At 42.2% G+C, this 22,427-nt stretch overlaps 1 protein-coding gene across 2 annotated transcripts; it reads left to right on the top strand.

Moving 5' to 3' along the window:
- The first annotated feature begins 532 nt into the window (after positions 1 to 532).
- LOC144719893 (sorting nexin-6-like) lies at positions 533 to 16,852 on the top strand. Of its 2 annotated transcripts, XM_078596197.1 has the most exons (13): positions 533 to 757; positions 2,544 to 2,648; positions 5,173 to 5,283; positions 5,536 to 5,657; positions 6,029 to 6,152; positions 6,700 to 6,795; positions 9,029 to 9,134; positions 10,754 to 10,829; positions 10,954 to 10,993; positions 12,379 to 12,465; positions 12,588 to 12,747; positions 13,975 to 14,060; positions 16,058 to 16,852. In XM_078596197.1, the coding sequence occupies exons 1-13, from the start codon at positions 713 to 715 to the stop codon at positions 16,109 to 16,111; spliced, it is 1,212 nt and encodes a 403-aa protein (XP_078452323.1). In that variant the 5' UTR covers positions 533 to 712; the 3' UTR covers positions 16,112 to 16,852. The 2 variants fall into 2 exon arrangements, with proteins under 2 accessions (XP_078452323.1, XP_078452324.1); XM_078596198.1 differs by lacking the exon at positions 13,975 to 14,060 and having other exon boundaries at positions 549 to 757.
- The last annotated feature ends 5,575 nt before the right edge of the window (positions 16,853 to 22,427 follow it).

The raw sequence follows: 22,427 nt of genomic DNA, 5'->3' as shown, positions 1-22,427 counted from the left end.
TTATCATACCACAAACGTCATACAACCTATGTTACAATTGCTCAATATCATTATACCAACATCATCACAAAATTATACTGGCTCAACGTCATCATACCACCAACATGAGCACGTAGTACAATCATGCCAACATCATCAGTTTAACTTAAGACGTGAACATCTAACAACCCCATCCATAACCCAACATCAAATTAATCCACCGTCTCACTAACTCTAATAATCATTCAGCACATCAGTCCATGCAAGGCATGACTCGTCAGACCACAACATTTGTAACATCTTACATACGTTTATCAGTTTACCTCCCTGTGTATTTTAAGCAATGCAAAGCAAACAATCATCAACCATGGTCAATCAACTGCGCGACATAAGCCACTAAATTTTAAACTTAGTGGAGGCTTCTCAGAATCTCTGTTCGAATTTACAATGTATAAAGAACCTAAACCATTGAGTGCCCTTGCTATGAAGCATTGTGCTGTTCTGTGTGCATAAGCAAGTCCCATCCCGTCTGTGTAGAAGCAGAATAATACTCGGAAGTGCGTCAGCTCAGATGACTGGAGGCTGCACCCGGTGTCAACTCGCCACTCAGTGTGCATCTTGCCAGTTTCAGCAACATTTTCACACTTTGGGTCCATCACGGGTTCAACTTGTGGCTGGCCTTTGTTGAGCCACACACCGTTAACGATCCTTAAGAGAACGCATTTATTCCGAGATGGATGAGGAAATCAATCTTTTGAAAGAAGAAGACGACGAAAAGGTAACACAATAAGGCGAACGTTGTTGGACTTTTGGTTACATTTTAATAGAATGTTGACTTTTAAAGGGATACCGTATGCCGAGGGCAGTGTTGGTGACCATGTTAAGCTGGATTTATGTACAATTGACAATACTTTTTCGTCAATTGCAGTTTTACATAGCAGTATTTCCATTAAATAGCTAAACAAATCCACCAACCTGTGTTATCTAAAATAACTTACAGTATTGTTAAGTGTTTTGGCCTATTGACCTTCCTATATTCATGTGAAACGACACGTGTATTTTAAGAAGCAAACACTGGACAGGTCTCGACTCTTAGGGTCTTACCAGTAGTAATGTTTACTCAATAAATATTGCTGGTCTACCAGATGTTATTGGCAGGAGCACTCCCTCTCAATATCCTGTGAGCGCAAGAAAAATACTTCTGTTGTCTACATGTATAGATTATTTGTTAACATAAGACAAAAAAGACAGATTTAAATATAGTCATACTGTTATTTACCATTACTTTGGGATGATGTAATTTTATTGTAGGGGACACGCATATAATTGGACTTCAAATGGCTATTGCTATATATATATTATTTGGTTATACTGCATGCAGTTGTGTACACCCTTAACTAATTGTTTCTGACAAACACTGCTGTGCTTTTCCACTTCCCGAATGCGTAATGTCCTAACAGAGTTCTAGAAACATAACTGAGTGTCAATTCCGTTAGGCTCGCTTAAAGGGTGACAGGTGATTGATTAACTCCTTGCACTAATACGAATCAGTGAGGTTCAGCAAGTTGCCCAGTATGTATAAGAGTAACGGCTTCATACCTGTGGTCATTGTGTTATCGCATCATCCGGATTATAAGACCCCTCTGGAAAGTAAGACGCATCCCCAAACTTGTGTCCGACGTCAATATAAATGATTCAAAGCTGGTCTCACACAAACCCACACCTTTCGGATTATAAGTCGCATCCCAAACTTTTTTCTATTAATAACAGGAGGGAAATGTGCATCTTAGAAACCGTAGAATATGGTAAATGTGTGCAACAGTTTAGAGGGTAGCTTAGGTCAGGGTTTTGAGCCGTTTTGTCAAATGCATTTTATAAAGAAACTCGTGAACGGACTTTGTCACATCACGGGACGAGTCTGTGTGTGTAACCACGTGTGTCAGGAGCGAGCCCACGTGCTTGTGTGCACGTGTAATGTGCCTCGAGTGAGTTCGTTCCTGCCCAGTGTGATGGTTATGTACACTACATCAGTATTGGGGCATACAAAAACGTCCGCACATGTTTCTGACCAGAAAGGTAAAACAATGAATGTCAAAATTCGGTCGGTCACGGCATGAGAACAATTGACGAGAGATTAGAGAGACGGAGGTAAGCACGGCATGGATACCGAGGGCAGGCAAAAGAAGCAGTGGTAGACATTGCAGCCGTTTGGTGAGACGAAATCCAATAATTCGGAGACCACTACGGTGCTTGACAGAAGACACGAAGGACAGGGATGGCATACACTGGGGGAAATTAATCAATTTGCCCGAGAGCGCGAAGTTACAGACTGACAAGAACAACAACAGACCCACATTGTGACCCATACTCTCACATGGAGACCCAGACACTCACTATGGAAAGGAAGGAATTGAAGGAAATGGGGGGGGAGGAGGCTTTTGCCCAGCAGTGGGAAGCTACAGGCTGACAACGACGACGGCCACTAGGCGCTCGCTACAAGCAATTGGCCCTCCCGTATCCCGCTCAACGGGAAATGCATCGAGTGTTGCTGATTGTGCTGTCAGGGCCGCTCTGTGAGCATCGACCTGCAGGGGGAGCCCGCGCTGCGTGTGTCGATCACGGACGCCGTGAGCGAGCGAGACCGGGTCCTCTTCACGGTGTGCACCAAGGTAACGTCACCTGCGCACGGGAGGCCACGTGCTAAAGTACCCACGTGTCAAACCCCATGTGTCACACGAATGTATAAAACCAATATGTCAAACTAAGGTAAAGGGAGGGGACACATCAGACCCACGTGTAACAAACTGTGGTTAGGTCCGATGTGTCAAAACCCATCTGTCAAATCCGCATGCATGGCAGCCCCACTAATGTAGGAATGTGTCAAACCAAGGTGTAATCGAAACACGGGGGCCACGTTAAAACCATGTGTCATATCCGGGTGTCAACGCCATGTGTCAAACCCATTTGTCAAACGAATATGTTAAATCAAAATGTCAAACCAATGTGTTAAACCAAGAGTCGGTAACCTGCGGCTAAAGAGTCGCGTGCAGCTCTTTGGCTTCCCCTTTGTTGGATCTTTGCATGCCCCCCTGTGGTCAGCCGTTTAAAAAAATAAATGTTAAACATAATTTAATGTAAAGTTAATTGATAAAATATGGCAGATATGGAATATCTTGGTGACAACAAAATGTAGTCAAACTTTCTTGTTAGAGTAAACTAAGGCGAAAAAAAAATAATAGTCGCAGTTTATTCCATCACCTATTTAGTTTATTTAAGTCAGATTTCGTTTGCCGTCTTCTGTCTACCTGCTGTTTTTCTGTATGTGTACAAGTAGCTCTGCGTGTGATGCAGCTCTTAAACTGTTTTGGTCAAACACAAAAACAAAAATGGCCCTTGTTCTTTGAAATGTTGTCGACCCCCGTGTGAAACCAATATTTCAAACCACCCATGTGTCAAAACCACATTTCACACCAAGATAACCCATGCAGAACTGCAACGTGTCAAATCCACTTGCCAAACACAGGTTTCAAACTACTGATAACAATCATCACATCACAATTGGCAATATCAAGGCATAGTGCTAGAAGGGATGTTGGCTGGTGGTTGGTTGGTTATGGCTAAACACAGAGTGGTAGCCAAAGGAGAGAACATCCCTGAGAGGACGTCCACTGCAGAGATGAAGCGATGAAATCAACTCGTGTGCAGGAGCTAGATGGATTGTTGCATCGCAAGACCATCGTTTTGAAGTGGTACACCTCGTGTGTCCGTGGGCCACTTTTACCCAAACCCCCAACAATACATTTACAAATGTTGTCTTGCTCTGAAATACAATGTTAGCAACTAAATGGTTCTGGTGACCCTATGACTACCAACATGTTCCTTCTATTGTGCCATCAATACTGTGCCGTATTGAGCAGATATCAAATATTACGCTTGTTTTCTGTTCTGCTATGGGGTTATTAGAGTAGCTTCTGGGTTCAAAATTATTTAACAATGTTTTCACAATTTGACAATAAAAATGTATGACCTTGCCAATTAAAATTGCATAGCATTGTACAATAAAGGCGAAAATGTGAGAGTTATTTTTATCGAGTGATGGCTTATAAAATCGTATTATTAAAATCTTAGAGAGGAACTGTTCCCATAATCTACCTCCGGTTGGCAGATGCACCCAGCATGTATGTGGGTACATAGGCACATTTTTCAAAGGTAAATCTAGGCCCATATTCTGCAGAGATCTATATATTGTATTTAAATTGCATGATTATACACCTGGTTCTGATTTAGATGTATCTGCTCTGTGGCTCTATGTTACACACAACTGCAAATGCACAAACAAACATGGCAGGTTTATTTGTCTAATTTCTTGGCAGCTGATATCATCTTGGCTCGAGTTGTCTTGCAAGAGTGGTTTTGTATCTTTTGATTAGCTTAAACATAGTTTTGATTTATTTAAGTATGACCATCGCATCGTGTTCCTTTCTCATTGTTTACCATGCATGCAAAACATACAAGGCCTCCGTTGGCCCTAAATCGAATGTTTTAAGCAATTGAAGCTCACCTGCCTGGGAAATCTTCAATTACATGCATCGCATGCAGCCTGCTGCTCATTCATTGCATGTTATTTATGTTATAAATTGCTCTAAACAAGAATACAGTAGTTTTCCATGCCTTTTAAGCAAACGGAACATTGTTAGCATGGTGGATGCTTTGCTAACTTGAATTTTGACTGCTGCCTTGGTCTTTAAATGCCTCACATACTTCATGAATATTAAAAAGGCTTAAAAGTTTGTGAAATGGCTTTGCACACTTCCATTTTGATTACTAATAAGCGGTCTGTAAATATTTAAACACATTTTCAGTAAATTAAAGTAATATATTCCTGTACTGCCATGGTTAGCACACTTAACTTTGAAATCCGGAGGGCACCGGTTCGATCTCCCAATCTCCCCACCTCTGACCACCAAGCAAGAAATGTGGGTACACCACAATTAGTCAAGTGTCAGGTCACGTGTGATGGTGTTGTGAAATGTGGACATTCCCACCTATTCCAAGAGGTCTGGTCGGTGTGATAGCGTAGGCCAAATACCCTCTATGTGGGTTGCCTTAGAGTACAGGCTTTTCTGCCAGTAGTGGCGTAAGCAGACAATTGCAGCGCTGCACCTCTACATTCATGTTATTCCTGTGCCGCAGACAATTTTGCCAGCCTTCAAGAACAGCAAGGTGTGTGTATCGCGCCAGTACGAAGACTTTGTGTGGCTGCATGACTCATACGTGGAGAACGGAACCTACGCGGGCTTCATTGTAAGTGCCGGATATGAAAATGCTCACTTGACTTTGAATTACTGATTTTTTTTTTTGCAAACCAACCGCACTTGATAATGTTAACCTAGATGATATATGCGCAATATGTACCATATGCAATTTGAGTGCAAGCTTCATAGCTTGTTGTGGTTATCGTTTAAATAATAATTGTTAAAGTGTGTATGTCCTGTGGTATGTGTGGCCCTGAGCTTTGCATGTTCCCTTGCTCTACGTTGCGTGTCCTCTGTGAAGATCCCCCCAGCGCCACTGCGACCCGATTTCTCAGCCTCGCGCGATAAGCTGCATAGGCTGGGTCAGTCCGAGGGAACGATGACAAAGGAAGAATTTTCCAGAATGAAACAAGAAGTGGAAGCGTGAGTTCTGTGTCCTGCAGATGTCATCGTCAGTTTTCAGGAATCATTTGGTGAAAAGTGTTACAAAATATTACTTGATGGTAATGCATATTTCACGTTTGGGAAACATTTTTTTATGCTCATCAACAGAATTAACTCTTATTCCATGTTGGCATTATTAAACATGTCATATAATTCTGCTGAAAAATATCAATATTTAAGCTGATAAGTAAATTTACATATAACATGATGTAAAAAATGTAAGCTGTCATTCCTTTACCACTGGATTGGCCATGGCTGATGGTGTAATATTTGAAATTAATCATACAAGTTTATGTAAAAATCTGCATGATTTTGCAGGTATCACTTAGTGTTGTGCTTTTGGCTTGTAGTGAGTATCTGGTGGTGTTTAAGAAGACTGTGGCCATGCATGAGGGCTTCTTGGTCCGGCTGGCTACACACCCTGTACTCAGCCAGGACTCCAACCTACAGGTCTTCCTCGAGTACACGCATGAGGTGTGACTCCAGTCTGCAGCTTTATCTGTCCATCTCGTCTATCCATCTCACCGTCTTATTGGCTTTTAGTTATAGAAAATGTCAGTATTGATGTGAGTAGCAGTTAAGGGTGAATCTGTCATAAAGTATTGCTTGGGTTCTAACAAACGGTTCAACTTAATCTTTTTAGTTTTCATGATACATGTTGGGTCAATGGAATCAGCTCATGTTGCAGGCGTTTGGTGGATTGTTATGGCGCAGGACATCAAGAAATTGTAATGACTTCGGGAGGCCTTCATCTACCAGTGTTTCGACAAAGAGCTGTAAATTATTATTTTAAATATTATTCTAAACAAAGACTGCTCCCCGCCATGGGAAGATGAATTTGAACCACTGGCTCAGAATTACTCACAGAGTCGAGCACTGCCCATCGCTTATTTGACAAACGTAGGCGCTTTGATGGTTAAAGTTAATGCATGCACATTACTTATGTTGAGCGCTCGGTAGGATAATCCTCAAATCAGATCTGCTTCCACAGAACAGTTGTGTTGTTCTTCTTTTATGACAGTTGAACGTGCGGGGCAAGAATAAGAAGGAGATGCTGGGAGGATTCTTCCGGAACGTGGTGAAGTCTGCAGACGAGCTGGTCGTCTCCGGAGTTGAGGTGTGTCACGCATCCTGTTATCGAAATTAGTTACTAGAAATATTCGTCGCCAAAAATGTGTTTTTTTGCCTATTTTAGTCCTTCGTCAACGATGACTACAAGTGGTATAACAATCATCAAGCATAAAGAAGACTATGACGACTCCCAATCAAAGACAAAAGCGCGACTGACTATGATGAGATTAAATTAAGGAGTCTAAATAAATACGTGCAGTCTAAGAACACATTCCTGCGGAGGGAGCTGGTAGGAACGTCGGGTTGCTCAGTCAATGGCCAGGATCAACGGCGGCGTGGTGTATTCCGCAAATATGCCCGACTGTGAGGGCGGGCACAAGCCGGCATGAGTAGGTTAAACGTTGAGTTTTATAAGGGCACCACGGGGTGACCAGCCCATCCCCACCCAGCCCCACCCAGCCCCACCCCTCCCACCCCCCCCCAGCCCCACCCTCCCCACCCAGCCCCTCCCCACCCTCCCCACCCAGCCCCTCCCCACCCAGCCCCTCCCTCCCCACCAAGGCCCCTCCCTCCCCACCCAGCCCATCCCTGCACGACGGACGGACACAATAATCCCCTGTGGGCTGGTGTAACCAGGAGGTTCCTACCAGTATAATTTAGTGACGTTATTAGAAATTGTAGTGCGCTGAGGGAGACTAGAAATGGTACTTGACTATGTGCACATTCAAAAATATTTACTGAGTGAAGCGATTGGCTGACCTAATAATATAGAGGGTCGGTTGGAGGGTGGAATGGCAGTAAGAGTGGACTACATTTAAGGCTTCTTGAATCAACTAGCCTAAGAGACTGATTAAATACATTCCACAGACCAAGACTTAACGAACATTCCATGGGTTATCAAGTAGATTAAAACCATGACTAAAATAAATTAACACTAGTGCAAAAGAAACCCATATATACCCTTGTCTCTCAGCAACCGCACCCACCCACCATTAGCATAGTGCAACTATTTTAAAAACAGCACTGTGCAGAAATAGATTGAACCGTCTGTATTAGAAATGCAATGTTCAAAAACTATGCATGTATATTGTTGTTGGGGGAATGGTGGCGCATTAGTAATTCTACTGTGCTGTGTATGGCCCTGGTGAGCCGAGTTTGATTTCTGACCATGATTGGCATCAGTGGCAAGCGTTATCTGAAATGGTCCTGGGCCTCCCCTTTAGCAACCGCACAGACCAGCATGGTGAAGTATAGTCAAACCAACCCCCCTGACCGACACGGAATGTGGAGAATTTCACCAAGCAGTGGATTAACAAAGAGCTGAAAGTTATTCAATATGATTTTTGTTCAATAAAATTGTGCATAGCTTGCATGCAGTGCATGTATTGTTATAACTAACGAGCAAAAATGCAGTACAGTAAATGTATTTCCGGTATATATGGAATGAAAACACCGCCTATCACATCCTACTACACACCAAGCACATGACTTGTAGTTTGAATGCCACACGCACTTTGACCCGCACTTTTAGTGACGTATCAAGAGGAAGAAAGCAATAACAAAGTGCGGTGGCACCAGTGATGTTGGCTGTGATGACCTTTTGATCTTGACCTTTGAGTGGCTTTGGTAATATTCACTAATTATGGCATGGGGGGGGGGGCTTGTTGACTCATCAGGGCGATCAATTGCAAATAACACTCCACGTGAATAAGGAACTCCGCGTAAATAACGAACTCCCCGTAAGCACGTGCATCGAACAAAATGGTGCTCCAACTGCTCTACCACTGTTTTTAAAAATCAACTAGCACTCCCTCGCTTCCCCAGCCCCCTCTCTACCCCCCCCCTCCATTATATTAGTTATCTTTCCCCTCATCTTTTCCTCCCCATATAAACTTTCATGTTCCCAATCGCGGTCCCCATTTGGGTGGGATAAAGAGCCAGAATGTCCCACCTCCTTAATAAGCCCTTGCACAGGTTTTTGCTCACAGAGTTTCTGTTCCCTCCTTGTACTGGACTCGTGTTGAGTCGCACTACAACAACAACAAAAATAGAACTGCCCATGCATTTACACGGGATGCATGGTCGTGGAGAGGGGTGGATGTGTAACGAACCCGGTTCACCGCTGTGGGATGCCGGTGAAGTAATCACGCATCGGCGTGCAGTGACGTCACATGGCAGTTAGCAAAACTATTATTCTCTAAGACTGTATAGTATGACATGTGGCAGAAAAAAACTCAACAAATACTTATATTCATGTTTGCTGCCGCTTTATTTTACAGGATATCGACGAGTTCATGGAGCATGAGAAAGTCTTCTTGGTGGATTATCATTCGCGAATCAAAGATGCCACCACCAAGGCTGACAAAATGACAAAAGCACACAAGAGTATGTGGACAACAACTGAGAACATTGTTCTAGATTTGAAGCTTTCGTGACTGCAAGGATTCATACTCTTAGTTATTTCGGTAAAGTCACGTAGGTAAAAAATTAAATTAATAAAAATAAAACAATAAAAATCACGACGTTTCGGAGGCAACACAAGTCTCCGTCATCAGGTGGGACCGTCACGGCCAGATTTGCTGCACCTTGATGCACTTGATGCAGCAAATCTGGCTGTGACGGTCCCACCTGATGACGGAGACTTGTGTTGCCTCCGAAACGTCGTGATTTTTATTGTTTTATTTTTATTAATTTCATTTTTTACCTACGTGACTTTACCGAAATAACTAAGAGTATGAGAACATTGTATTCTTTAAATTCACCCTTGATTGATTTTACTCTAGTCATTCCGGTTTCATTGTGTATTTATGTATTTTATTTTGTATAAATTATCATTGGAGCATAGCTGGCTTTACAGGAATGACAAAGACATATATCCAGTTCAGTCTACACAGACTTTGGGGCAAGTGCTGTGAGCAAGCACTCATTAAGGCCAGGACGGTGCTAGGTGGGGTGCTGTGGCAAGCACCACACCCAGTGCCAATGTTTATATACACCGCACCAGGGACCTCGGACCAGTTCTGATATTTGTCGCTGACGTTGGCCGTGAGTAAGTGGCCGGATTCTTAGCGCAGTTTTATAACCACTACACTCAACAAGTCTGCCACATCACAGAACCTGAACAACTGCATTGTGGCTCAGGAACAAGTGATGGGTTTTACATACTGCACACGGCTGGGGGCTTTTTGTACATGTTTCTTCGTGTTTATTTAAATGTAAGGTTTTATGGCCTGTACTGATTACAGTATGAAGTTATTATGTTTTTTTCCTCATAATTTACAACTTTATTACAGCAGAAAGTGTGAGATTATATTCATTTGAAACTGTAGTACTTTGAGAATAACCAATGGGAAAAGTTAAAAAAAATGAAAGAATAGTACAGTACTCCAGTTATAGTATCTTAACTTAGAATCTTGCAGCTATGATATTTTCTTCACGTATACTTTGAGGATTTCAGTGTTACAATCGTTTAACATCTTCCCTAGTAGGTGGCACTGCAGGCCTTGCTGTTGTTGAGGCACATTACCCTTGGTACTCTAAAGCTCCACACACTATCCACGAATGTATAAAGCAACTATTTAAGTATAAAAAAAATCGTTGAAACACTGTTCCAATATTGAAAGCACCTCCCAGCAATCATTGAGACAACAAAGGATGTTAAAATTGGTTCTGCACTTAATGTGGAAATATTCCGGCTCTGAGAATGAAATATAGGTTTGACAGTCATGTGGCAAAAACATTCCTCTCACATTGCAGAGTGGGTAGGAAGGTGCTGCCTTCTCTTGTGTGGACCAGAGGTCACTTGAAGAGGCTTTCAACTCCATGATATCCTCTTTCATTGGCGGTTCTCTAACATGAATGATTACACTGCTCTGCAGGAGATCCGACTGGCTAGTACGTCTTGTGATGCGATGCTTAAAGCAGAATTGGGATACATTTTGCAAGAGAAAAAAAGGACTTTATGAATTGACGTGATGTATTGGTTCTGGTACGTCTGTGTGTAGACATCGCAGAGGACTACCTCCACATCTCAGCCAGCTTCACCAGCCTGGCCACACAGGACTCCAGGAACTTTAGCAAGTAAACAAATTTTCCTGAATGGATTTGATTGCTTTACAAACACAGAGATGACAATTAACGAGTAACAAGTAAGCAATGCAACTGTTTTGTTCATCGTGAAAAGAAAGCACTGTGTGTCTTTCAGGTTATACCTTTGTATTGCTGATGTGCTGGAAAAAACAAGGGTAAGACTCTTCATTAGCATGGCAAATTATATTTATAGGAGTTTTGTATTTAATAATACGCAAGCCTATGTCAATAGACTACTGATTCAGGGCCTTTTGTTTGGCCAGACTTCACCACACAGGTCAATGCAGGTTGGTGAACGGGTGCCTAGGACCAGTTCAGATCTAACTCACCACTGGTGTTAACCATGGCCTGGAATGTTTAACTCAGGTTGCCAGGTTCAGAGTACAGTACGTGAATCACTGCGCCATTGCTCCACCCCTATTTTTCGTACCGTGTGTATCTTTTATTTCCCATTATAGCATTAAATCTGTAGATACATTCATGAGACTAAGCACCCTAACTCACAGTCTATTATGGTTTGTCGCACATCGGCCATTAGCATTCCATTGCTTGTGGTCAGTAAGCCTTGCTAACTTGTTAGGTTGTGCCATATCATATCCATAACATGCGAACAAGCCATTTTAATGTATCTCCTACGCACAATGCTTTTCTGTTAAAAGTAATAGCAACTGCAAAGGGATGTACATCACAGTGCGCTTGAATGCACGGCGTGGACAATTTTACACAGCCGCTTTGAATCCTCACGATGCTCAACTAGTGCACACTGAAGCTTTTTAAAGGTGCCGTATTTTTTTTTATGTTTTGCAAATAAAATTACAGTGCATAGTGTATCGTAATGCTATTGTTTACATTAATTCTCTTTATATGAAACACATTTTTAAAAAAATATGCCATAGTATTAAAAAAAATCACATTTTTTTTTTTGGAAAAGATAAAATCACAGTGAAGTGCAATTTTTTGTTTTGTTCCTATGGCCTTGCCTCTAAGGCACACCATGACAGCTGTAACTCTTTCTCTGGTGTTTTTCGGGTTAGTGTTGGCACATGGAGTGAGATCACGCCAAACAACACGCAGAACGACCCAAAAAACTCACCTGAGAACAATACACCACGGCCGTGAAAACGTACGCAGTAGTGTGATATCACAGCCGATTTGCTGCACAACCAACGCAGTACTATGACATCACAGCAGATTTGCTACATATACTACAATGCGTATATCATTTCATCGATTGATATTATTTGTATGCTCACAATGCATGCAAATTTTTTTGTTGTGGAATCGATTAGTAACATTGTATGAACATTGTTTGAAAATTATACAAGAGTGTTACATTTGGGTTGAGTGAACAAACCCCTATATAAGACACAAAAATAATACGAAACAATGCAAACGAAGGTAATGAATATATAGAAATATAACCTATTCTTGCGTCCAATCACAACCATGAATCATCACAATTCATTTAATCTTTGCTGGGAGTGAATGGTTATAAGTCCATTAACTACTACGCACAGGAAATGTGTTTACTGTCTTACAGAAACTAGAGGGACGGGTGGCTTCTGATCAAGATCTGAAGCTCTCAGACCTGTTTCGATATTACATGAAGGACTCGCAAGCTGCCAAGGTGACCAGTCATCACTTACACACATAACCACTGAAGGCACACTTACTTATGCTCCATAATTATCCTACCACCAGCCTGAGTGTGGTCATTGCCCATACATTTACATCACTGGCTGCCCACAGGACTTGCTGTACCGGCGGACCAGGGCTCTCGTAGATTACGAGAACGCCAACAAAGCGCTGGACCGCGCACGCACCCGCAACAAGGACGTTTCTGCAACCGAAAGCCAGCAACAGACCTCCCTCCAGCGCTTTGAAAAGCTGTCCTCTACTGGAAAGCAGGGTGAGCTATGTTCGTGTGTATGGCAATCTGGTTGTTCAGGAGCTAAATGGCAATGTTGAGGTCTGCTACGAACGAGAAGGTGGCTTCAGGAAAGTCAGCATAACTTTGCTAGAGTAGTTTCCTATGGGGTTCATAGTAGCAGGGTGAGTTATACCACTGACCTATGATGAAATCACGCTGCATATGCTCTATTTTGTCAGATTTTTGGATGCTTAGAAATTAAACAAGGTTTAGCCTGGTCGATACATACATGGGCCAGTTCCTTGCAACACTCGGTGGTTTAGGCGACCATAAGTACAGCAATGGATTTGAGAATCCATGTGTGGATCTTTGAATGTTACCGCCTCATATGCATGGGTTGTCTCCAGGTATTCTAGTTTTCTCCAACTTACCAAACATGCATTAATGAAACTAGCCAAACATCTAAATTCAGTACTGTCTTCAAAAATAATCTTCACAATCTTTGAGGTTTTCCTGCTTAAATATGTGTTTCTTAATTAAATATGGGCGATAGTGGTTAACGCAATGAAGTATGAACCTAGTGACCTGATTCAGGATTCAGTTTCACAGCTACAACTAACATGAGTGGCAAACGATAATTAAATCTGTCCTGGCCCCCTCCTATTACCAGCCCACAATTACTAGTGTGGTGAAGTATGGTTAAATCACCTCCATAACTAGCACTGGATCATAGTGGTTGTATGGATGCTATCAAAGATACAATGTGCCTACAATATACAAAGTGTTATGTTAATCTCGTTTTTACCCTATTTGTTTTTAATATTGTACACATTGAAAACGTGCTTTCCCATGCAGAATGTAATTTAGTATATGATCCTTATGGCAGTACCCCGGGGTACCAAATAATACAAAATGGCCGAGAAAATTAAATCTTTTATTTCTGGGACACTTTTTTCCAGGGGTGTACTTAACTCTGTGACTGGGGTACCAATCAATCCGAAATCAGTGCTACTCCGCGATGTCGAAACGCCAAACAGCATAAAAAATCCATTATCGAAAATTTCAACTTTGAATAGTGCATCGTGCACAGCTTGTCGAGATGACTCGATTGCCGCATCGTCGACCATCAACAGACTAAAAATGACTGCATCACGGACATTATGCGAGAGCCGGGTACTATGGTTCCCCAGGGTACCGCCATAAGGTTCATATAAAATAGCCTCTTGGAGCATCGGACTATTTGTATCATGGTATTTGTCGACACAGAGCTGAAGGATTTCAGGTGCAGGCGAGTGATGGCATTCCGCAAGGGGCTGGTGGAGCTCACAGAGCTTCAGCTCAAACATTGCAAGGTGAGCTGCCACCTTTAATAATCATCTAAGTTTGATAGAGTGCCCTTTATGCAGGTAGTCTCAAGAGTGCTTTACACGTGGTAAGCGACTTACATCACTATTAGTTGGCAGTGCAGGAAAATGTTATTCTGCGAGTGGGCAGTAGTCTTCCAGTTGGGGGCAGTGACTGCTGTACGTAATCCCAATTGAGTGGTTTGCAGGAAATCTTTCGAATTTGGCATATTTGGACCACAATGGCATACGCGTTTCGAATGACGTCATGGTATCTATGTTTACATAAAGCAGACAATGCATCTTTATAGTAAATACACCCACAGTAATAACCATTGCTGCAGGAGTATCATTTTTGCATCCATTTTCACTTTCAACATTCAAAGGCTGTCAGAATTTATATATTTTTGTTATTATACTTTGCAAATCCCCAGTATGTAGTGATGCTGTATTTGGTGAGTTGCAAGTAGAGTTTGGTTGGTTTTGGAAAGCATTTTTCAATCACTTTACTCGTTGGCCCGTAGCCACACCTGCGGCTCTATTGGTATGCCAACTGCTGCACGTATTTTTTTTTCACGCTTTTACCTTAAATCAACAGGGACATTCAACTTCTCTAGGCCCTGGCCCTTCTTCTTTTGAATCCGGGCCTTCATCTTCAGGCCCTGTCTTTTCCCTATTTAAGCCCCTCCGACTTACTCTCTAGGCCCCCATCCCTTCCTGATGAGGCCACTGTCTCTTCCTCTTTGAGCCCTGCTCCTTTTCGGAACTGCCTCCTCTTCTTTAGGGCCCTGCCTCTTTCGTTTTAGGCCCTGCAACCTTCCTCTGGACTAATGCTTGGACTTGTTTGTGTAGTGGTGGGGGTTGTAGGGGGGGGGGGTTGTGGAGGGGATAGTGAGCAAGAGCTGCAATCGGTAGTCGTGGGAGGAGACCGTCGGCAGTAATATATAAAGGTACCTTTCTAAAAACCAAGGTAACCTTTACTTAAAATTATCCTCCATTAAAATGTTAAAACCATGCAATTAAAAAGTCATAGGTTTACCTGAAACCATACATTTAGTTACATTTATTATTTTATTTTATTATGTTTTAATTTTATTTTTATTTTATTTCCATTCTACGTGACTTTACCGAAAGAACCAAGAAGATACATTTATTTAGTTTTCGTCTGTGTAGTCATGCTGAGTAGAAATGTTCTGAGTTATTTTTTTTGTACTTTTGACAGTCAGGCATATAGTAACAACATCAACATCATCAGCCTTGGTTAATCCACTGTCAGATGAAGGCCTTCCAAAGCCACCACCATCTCTCACGACCATGCGGTGTAATAATCCAAATAACATCTGCAAATGAATGTGCTTAATTACTCCATCTCCTCGGTGCATGTCATCGGTTCGACGTTCCTTCGCTTGGCTGCCAATTCGTCACAATATGGAGTGTAGTGCATGCTTTACATATACCAATATCTTTTGTCATGAATGTATATATGATGCACAGGTGACAAACCTATAATCACAATTTCACAGTAGCATTATCAAGTTCTAAAATTGATTAATTGGTGGTTAAGTAAATACAGTATAGCCTATGACCAAATCACCCGAAATGCCTCTATCGTTAGATCTTGAAAGCTAAGCAGATGTAAGCCTGCATAGCACTGATTTGGGTGACCATCACCACTGGTGGTCATAGGGCTGCGGGGCGACATGATGGGCTGTAGAGGGCAGTGCAGCAAAATACTGTCCACTTGCTTTGGACTCCGATGCTTCGACTTCTCCCCCTCATCACTTTCAGCCTGCAGGAGACACTTTGGTGAAGTGTGGTCAAACAACCCCCATAACTCACTTGTGGTTGCAATTCATTTATTGTAGTAAATGTATTTTGTATGTTTAATTAAAGTAAAGTAATTATCGTTATTTATTTTAAATATCAGTATATGTAAAGTAGTATATGTTGGTAAGTATGTTCTAGGTTCTAATAATTAACCTGTGATGTATATTTTGTAATTTTAGGCAAATCTGCAAGTCCTACAAATCTGTCTGGGCCAGATACAAGATGCTAATTGACAGATGTCATCTTTGGGATAAATAAACGCATTCCAACATAAACTTTTAAAGTGCCGTCTTACTGCATCGGCATTAAAGTCTTCACCCAAAGACATGTTTAATTAAAAGAGGAAACATACATTTATATAAAATGCTCTCCATTGAAGTAACACCAACCCAGCTGTCGATCAAGATTGCGATAAAGGCCAGTACATTGCTCATATGTTTTAAACGCCCTTGAGAGTTATGCTTGATTACATACCGCATTGCCAGGCACCAAGGAGCACTCTATTGATAAGACATACATTCTGTTCTTTGGGACCCAGATAATGCCTGGACATCCGGTTTTTTAGCCATACAACTGCATTCGTTATACTGTATAGCCAACCTATCCGTGCATTAAAGTCGTACACATTTAGATTTGTGCATATCCAATTTAATATTAACTTTCAATTTTTTTTTTACTAATAATGATCAATCCTTGAACTGCAATATTTCATTTATGTTATCAATTTAATTTTGTTTGCGTATACAGTATGGAATTTTTTTCAGTAGATTTACATGATTTGGTTTAATTCTACATTGACTATAAAAGGTATTAATAAAGACAAGAGACTATATGTTAAATTAATAAATAATTACGCGCTATTTCTTACGTGAAAACATACCATGTAGTACTATACTCCATTAGTTTTGAAGTAACAAAAACATTTTGGAAATAAGTCTGGAGTGATATTTGTCAAATAAAAACCGTGGAAACTACTTTCTGTTAAATTTTGTGATGAAGCTGCAGTTTGTGTTTGCTGAGTGCAGGGTGACCCAGGATGTGTGATCACGCTGCGACTGTTGTGAACAATACAAATGTTCTGCTAAAAATGGTCATGGTCCAATATATTGCAAGTGTAGAAAACCCTGCTGTGTAGGTTTTCACGGTTACGCTGCATAGCTCTCCCGTGTCTTTCGGCGGTGACATGGCCAGAGGTTCACGGCACGAATCCAGCAGCGGCCCTGATTACAACCACGGGTATAATAACATTCAGAGATTACTTTTGGCAGTTCCAATGCAATTTATTTTGAGAGTGAATTTTACTTTATTTCTTGAGGGAAGTAGTATACCTACAAAACAAGAGCTGCTCATTGCAAACATGTTGTGGGACGAAAATAGTTTTAGTATTTATAAAGTGTATTCGTGCAGAGATATATGCAGTGCTATAGTTAATATCCCCTTAGGGTATGTTGCACTTGAATGACTGTTACTAAGTGTAAAACAGCCACACCAATACAATGCAGTATTTTGCAATGAACTTCTCAATAATAGCACTCTTCCATAAACATCGCATCTAAAATAATGTAAATCATGCGTTTTGGATTAAGGAATGTGATTAAAAGCACATGTTTATCGTTCAAAGACAATGTTATAACTTTATCTGTTTATATGGTAGACGGTAAAGGCCCAGCCATGCAATTACTTGATCACACCACTGCTGGCAGAAAGCCCTCCGCTAGAGGGAACTCTAAAAGAGCCCATCTAGATGGCATTTAGCCTATTTTGTCGATTTCCTCGGCGAATGTCCTATTCTTGGACGGATTTGAAAAGGTGGTAGCAATCTGTAACCTTCCTCACTACGCGTGACCCACCGATCGATGAACTGTAGTGTCCCCATTTATACTCACTGGCTGGACAGAGGTGAGGGATTTAAGATACTTGTCCATTGTTTCAACTTTAGTGGCCACGTGCACTGGTGAAATTGGCCATGAAGTTACAGGACAAATAAGTTAAAATACATAGCCAAATAAGCAAGTACTGTACAGGACTGTATTTTACTTCAGTTAAGTTGCTGCTTGAAACATCAATAGGAATCTGTCAATACAATCCCAGCTGTGATTAATCCCATTACCAAGGGTCAAATGCGAACACAAGTGCAGACGGCATCTATGTTTATAAGAAGGATCATAGATTTGTTTGCAATGTATGCGTTCTGCATAGTTTACCAGCACTAACATGCCTCTTGTGTTTACATAGACTAAGTGCATCCTGGAATCATATTACATAAGTAACTTGGCTTAAAATATTTTGCAGCTAAACGAAAAGCCTGGTCTGGTCATCGTGAGCAGTTGGTAAAAAAATAACTTCATATTACATATATTTGGGCGAGTAGTGGCACAGATGTTGGTGCACTGTGCTATGAACTCAGCGACCTGAAAATTTGATTCCAGGCCACAGCTACCGTTAGTGACGAGTGATATCTGAACTGGTCTTGTTCCCCAACCCATCCCCACCCATCCCCACACCTTCACCAATCCACATCAGCATGGTAAAGTATGATCAAGCAATCTCCATTGCTGACACAGCATGTGTAGGCTTTCATCCAGCAGTTGATTGACAAAAGGGCTGAACGTTATTAGTAATTATAATCAATTATATTTGAGATATGACATTTTATGGTGTATGAAATAGATCAATGTTTAATGCATGACGTATAGCCAGTCAAATACAGTGGTGACTTGCTGGCACAGGATGGTTTGCATTTGCAGTTGTGCACGTGTCCTGTGATGTTATGCAAGGGAGAATTGCATAAAATAATTTTAGAAACAATCGCTTAAAATTCGTAAAAGTCATAGTAAAGCACCACTCTGACATTGTAAAGAGTGGAGAGCCGCCTTCTGAGCACCACTTGGTGAGAGGTTTGAGAGTGATAGTGCTTTGGATAGATTCGTCTCTGCCATAGAAACGTTTAATCTTACCATGAGAATCAATGCTACAGTACAGTACGAACAAAGATGAGCACCACTCACTGGCTGCACATGGGGAGAAATTCTTCCCCAAAATAAATTCAAGTATTAAAGTACATAAAATGTTCAACTTAAAGCACTGGCACAGTGGATAAGTGCACTGCACAGTGAACCCGAAGACCTGAGTTCAATTCCCGTCCACAGCTTACATCGGTGGCAAACTGGTCCAACATGCAATGAGCATCATCTAACCGTCATTGAGTATCGTGGTGAAGTATGGTCCAACAACCCCAATAACAGACATGACGTGGTTAGGGCTTTATCCAACCGGGGTTAAATCATTCTCATTATCTGTTATGTTAAACGAATTGGTTTTAATATATGACAACAGGAGTCAATGTATTTTTTTTATTTGGATTCTTCTTTAATCACACCGCTGGATGCAAAGTGCTCTTTAAACAATCTAGTATGCTATGTATTTAGCATAAATAATGTTTAACTTGGAAAGCATGACACATTTATGAGTGTGTAAGCAGTTAAACACGAATGTTTCATGGTTGCAACACCACTGGGAGTCTTGTGACGCTTGATTAATTGTATTAATGAAGTGTAATGTTAATTAACAGATTAATATCAAGCCCAAACATGCAGCCACAAGTATGCAGTGCCCACTACATTTAGCAGAAAATAATAGTTTTCAGCAAAAAATATTTGACCCCCTCAGAGATTAGGATGTTTGACAAAGTACAAAATGTATGCGATTCATATGGATCCATCAATGTCAATGAAAATGCATAATTCTTAGATCTTGAGGTCTTTGGAGATGCATTTATGAGGAATCATACACTTTAATGGCGTGAATAGTATTCACGAGCACACCTGTTCAGACGTGGGTGGCCCATAATGGTTGCCTGAAGTACGGCTTCAGTGATTACACCTGTTGACGAGTCAACAGGCATACAGATGTAATTTCAAGTGTGGATTTAAGAATACATGCTGTCGAGCCACAATTCTTAGTAGAAGAATCATTCTATTTTTAGGTCACAGGAGAATATTTATCTCCAAAAACGTGCTTTACATTAATATATATGGACGTTTTGTCAATCTACTACTGCATGAGGGCCTCCACATGTCATGTACGTCGTGTGGGTTATTTGAACATATTTCACCGTGCTGTTCAGTGCAGATTTGTGAAGGCAGGGATAATATATGCAGAAGTATATAAGTACCGCACAATGAAATTAATTACTCTACCCTCTGCTGCTCACAACGTTGCCCCACAGCCTATAACTGGAGCACCCAATTCCTACTTCACTGTATTGATATAATTAAATGTAAAGCAGTTAGGTTTATTGATGATCCAGCTTTCACCCATTCACTCCAGCCACTTGTTTGCCGGTGGTCAATCACCTCCTTATCACTCTTCTATAGCTACTATGTATGTTGAAAATTTTTCGCACCATACGTAGCCAACCGTGCTAATCGGAGGTACGGAGGAAGGACACAAAACTAAGCACAAAAAGGATACTGTTCCCATGAATCACTCCTTGATTCCGATGTTGAGGACTCGATCTATAAGGCTGTTTTGTCTCACCCATACTGTGTTCAACCACCGCACTACAGGTCAAAGTACTTCCTGTTGTGCTTCTTTGCTTGCACTGCTTGAGTTTGGAATTTCTTCACCTGCATGTGAAATTGTAGTTGTTGCTCTTATAACCGACTCTCCCTACCCTTCTCCTCTCGTGATCGTAACGAGGGGATAGGCCGGCTAATAAACACAATCATAGACGAGTTTGGAGGCTATGAGGGGATAGTCTGCGTTGTATTCTGCCGTCCTTCTGAGAATCGGATGACTCCACCAAGGGACACCAAAGGGTTGTGTAACCGCAACTCTTTATTTCAAAGGGTTTAAAAAAAAAATTCTAGAAACGTGGTCCCAAAACAACCCCTGCCTGTCTCACTATTACAGCACATACACCTCCACATGCTGGAGGTCACTCGGCATTACAGTTCGGTGTCTATGGACACCATAAAAAGCGTATTATGTGTGAGGCTGAGTCCTGTAGAGAGATTACATACATATAATCCACTGCTGGATGAAGACCTTCCCCCATTGCGCGAGTCGTGGGGTGTTCTTTTACCATCCTTCACCAGCTGCTCGGTGCTGGTTGGTGAAGACGGGGAGCATAAACGTAGGTACACACATAGTACAGTACAATGTGTAATGACTGTACTAGTCACTGTATAGTGCCGGGGCTTGCGAAGCCACGGCCGGTAATGTGTTGTTATTACGGGCAGCCCGGGTTACGGGATGTAGTACCAGCCCTAGCGGGGCTTGGGTGAGTGCTGGTTAGCGCGGAGGCACCGCGAGCAGTGTGCGGTGCGGGCTCCCAGTGAGGGAGCGAGAGGGAGCGTCAGCCAGCCACGGTTACCTTGGGGCATGATACGCTGGTTGACCTGCTGTCACGTGACCGGATGATATTGGAGGGGGGCCACCGGTGGACAGGGGCCGTGGGGCGGTCACGTGGTCCAAAGGAGCTCTCGGGAACCTTCGAGAAGGAGCTCGAGAGACCTGGAAGGTGGGCGGGGCGTAGGGCGGAGCCAGCCCCAGCCCGGGGGCATTTAACGAGGGCCCCATGAGGAGCTCGAAGTTCTACGTGTGCTGGTGTTACGAAGATCCACGTCGGGGAGAAGAAGTCTCTAGCCACGTGGTCCAGGACCTTGTTTGTGGTCCGGACCGGGATAGCGAACCGTGTCTAGTTCTGCCGTAGCGTGGTTAGATGGGCATTCGAGACCCGAGTGTAGATCGTGTTGTGTTGCGTGTTAATGTGTAATAAATAGTGTTGCTCCCAAGATAACGTCTGCGACTCCGTTGGACCCACTACAAATGTATATACTGCACGGCCAATCAGCCGTAGCTCAAAAGTAGCCTACAACACACGTTATGCATGGTGCTCGCCCAAACACTATCCCGGCAACAATCTGCTGAGCTTCCGAGATCTGACGAGGTTGTGCGCATTCCAAAGGGCTTTGGTCAGAAGATGGATTATACGTTAATTATAGATGCAAGTGTTGGAATGTTGTGTATACAAATATATATCCAGAACTCCTCTTATCCGCAGTAGTAGTAGGGTCCATGAAAATTCACATGTTCCGCCGCCCTATCTCTTCCTATTATCCGCGAAGTTTTACTCTGCAGATAATAGGAACCGCAATATTTTGTTCCCCCACCACCGTAGCTGAGTTCTCTGTACGTGTACAACAACGTGGATACATTTGCAGAGGAGTAGTATGGAGACGTGACTTCATACGCGCTGTGAGGTGCGATGATGTCATGTCACCTCGGGGGTACTTAAGGGGGGCCCCGTGACGAAAGCGGGGTCGTTGTGGGAGCCCGGGATGGTGAGCGGTTGAAGAGAGCTTAAGAGACAGCCAGGGGTAGGAGATTCTAGATTTGAAGTTTTCGTGACTGCAAGGATTCCTACTCTTTGGTTTTTTCGGTAAAGTCACGGAGGTAAAAAAAATAAATAAATAAAATCACGACGTTTCGGGCGCAACACTTAAGCGGTGTGCTTTCGCTAAGTTGTCCCCACCTGAACCAAAG

This window comes from Lampetra planeri, chromosome 7, assembly GCF_965212315.1.
Source record: "Lampetra planeri chromosome 7, kcLamPlan1.2.h2, whole genome shotgun sequence".
Classification (NCBI taxonomy): domain Eukaryota; kingdom Metazoa; phylum Chordata; class Hyperoartia; order Petromyzontiformes; family Petromyzontidae; genus Lampetra; species Lampetra planeri.
Note: the sequence above shows the minus strand (reverse complement) of the source record. Positions and strands in the feature narration are given on the sequence as shown.

Excerpts from the sequence above, each read along its gene's own strand:
- LOC144719893 (XM_078596197.1), top strand. The coding sequence starts at position 713 with ATGGATGAGGAAATCAATCTTTTGAAAGAAGAAGACGACGAAAAG. Across the intron at positions 758-2,543 it reads AAGAAGAAGACGACGAAAAG|GGCCGCTCTGTGAGCATCGA; the intron begins GTAACACAATAA and ends TTGTGCTGTCAG. Across the intron at positions 6,796-9,028 it reads TGGTCGTCTCCGGAGTTGAG|GATATCGACGAGTTCATGGA; the intron begins GTGTGTCACGCA and ends TTTATTTTACAG.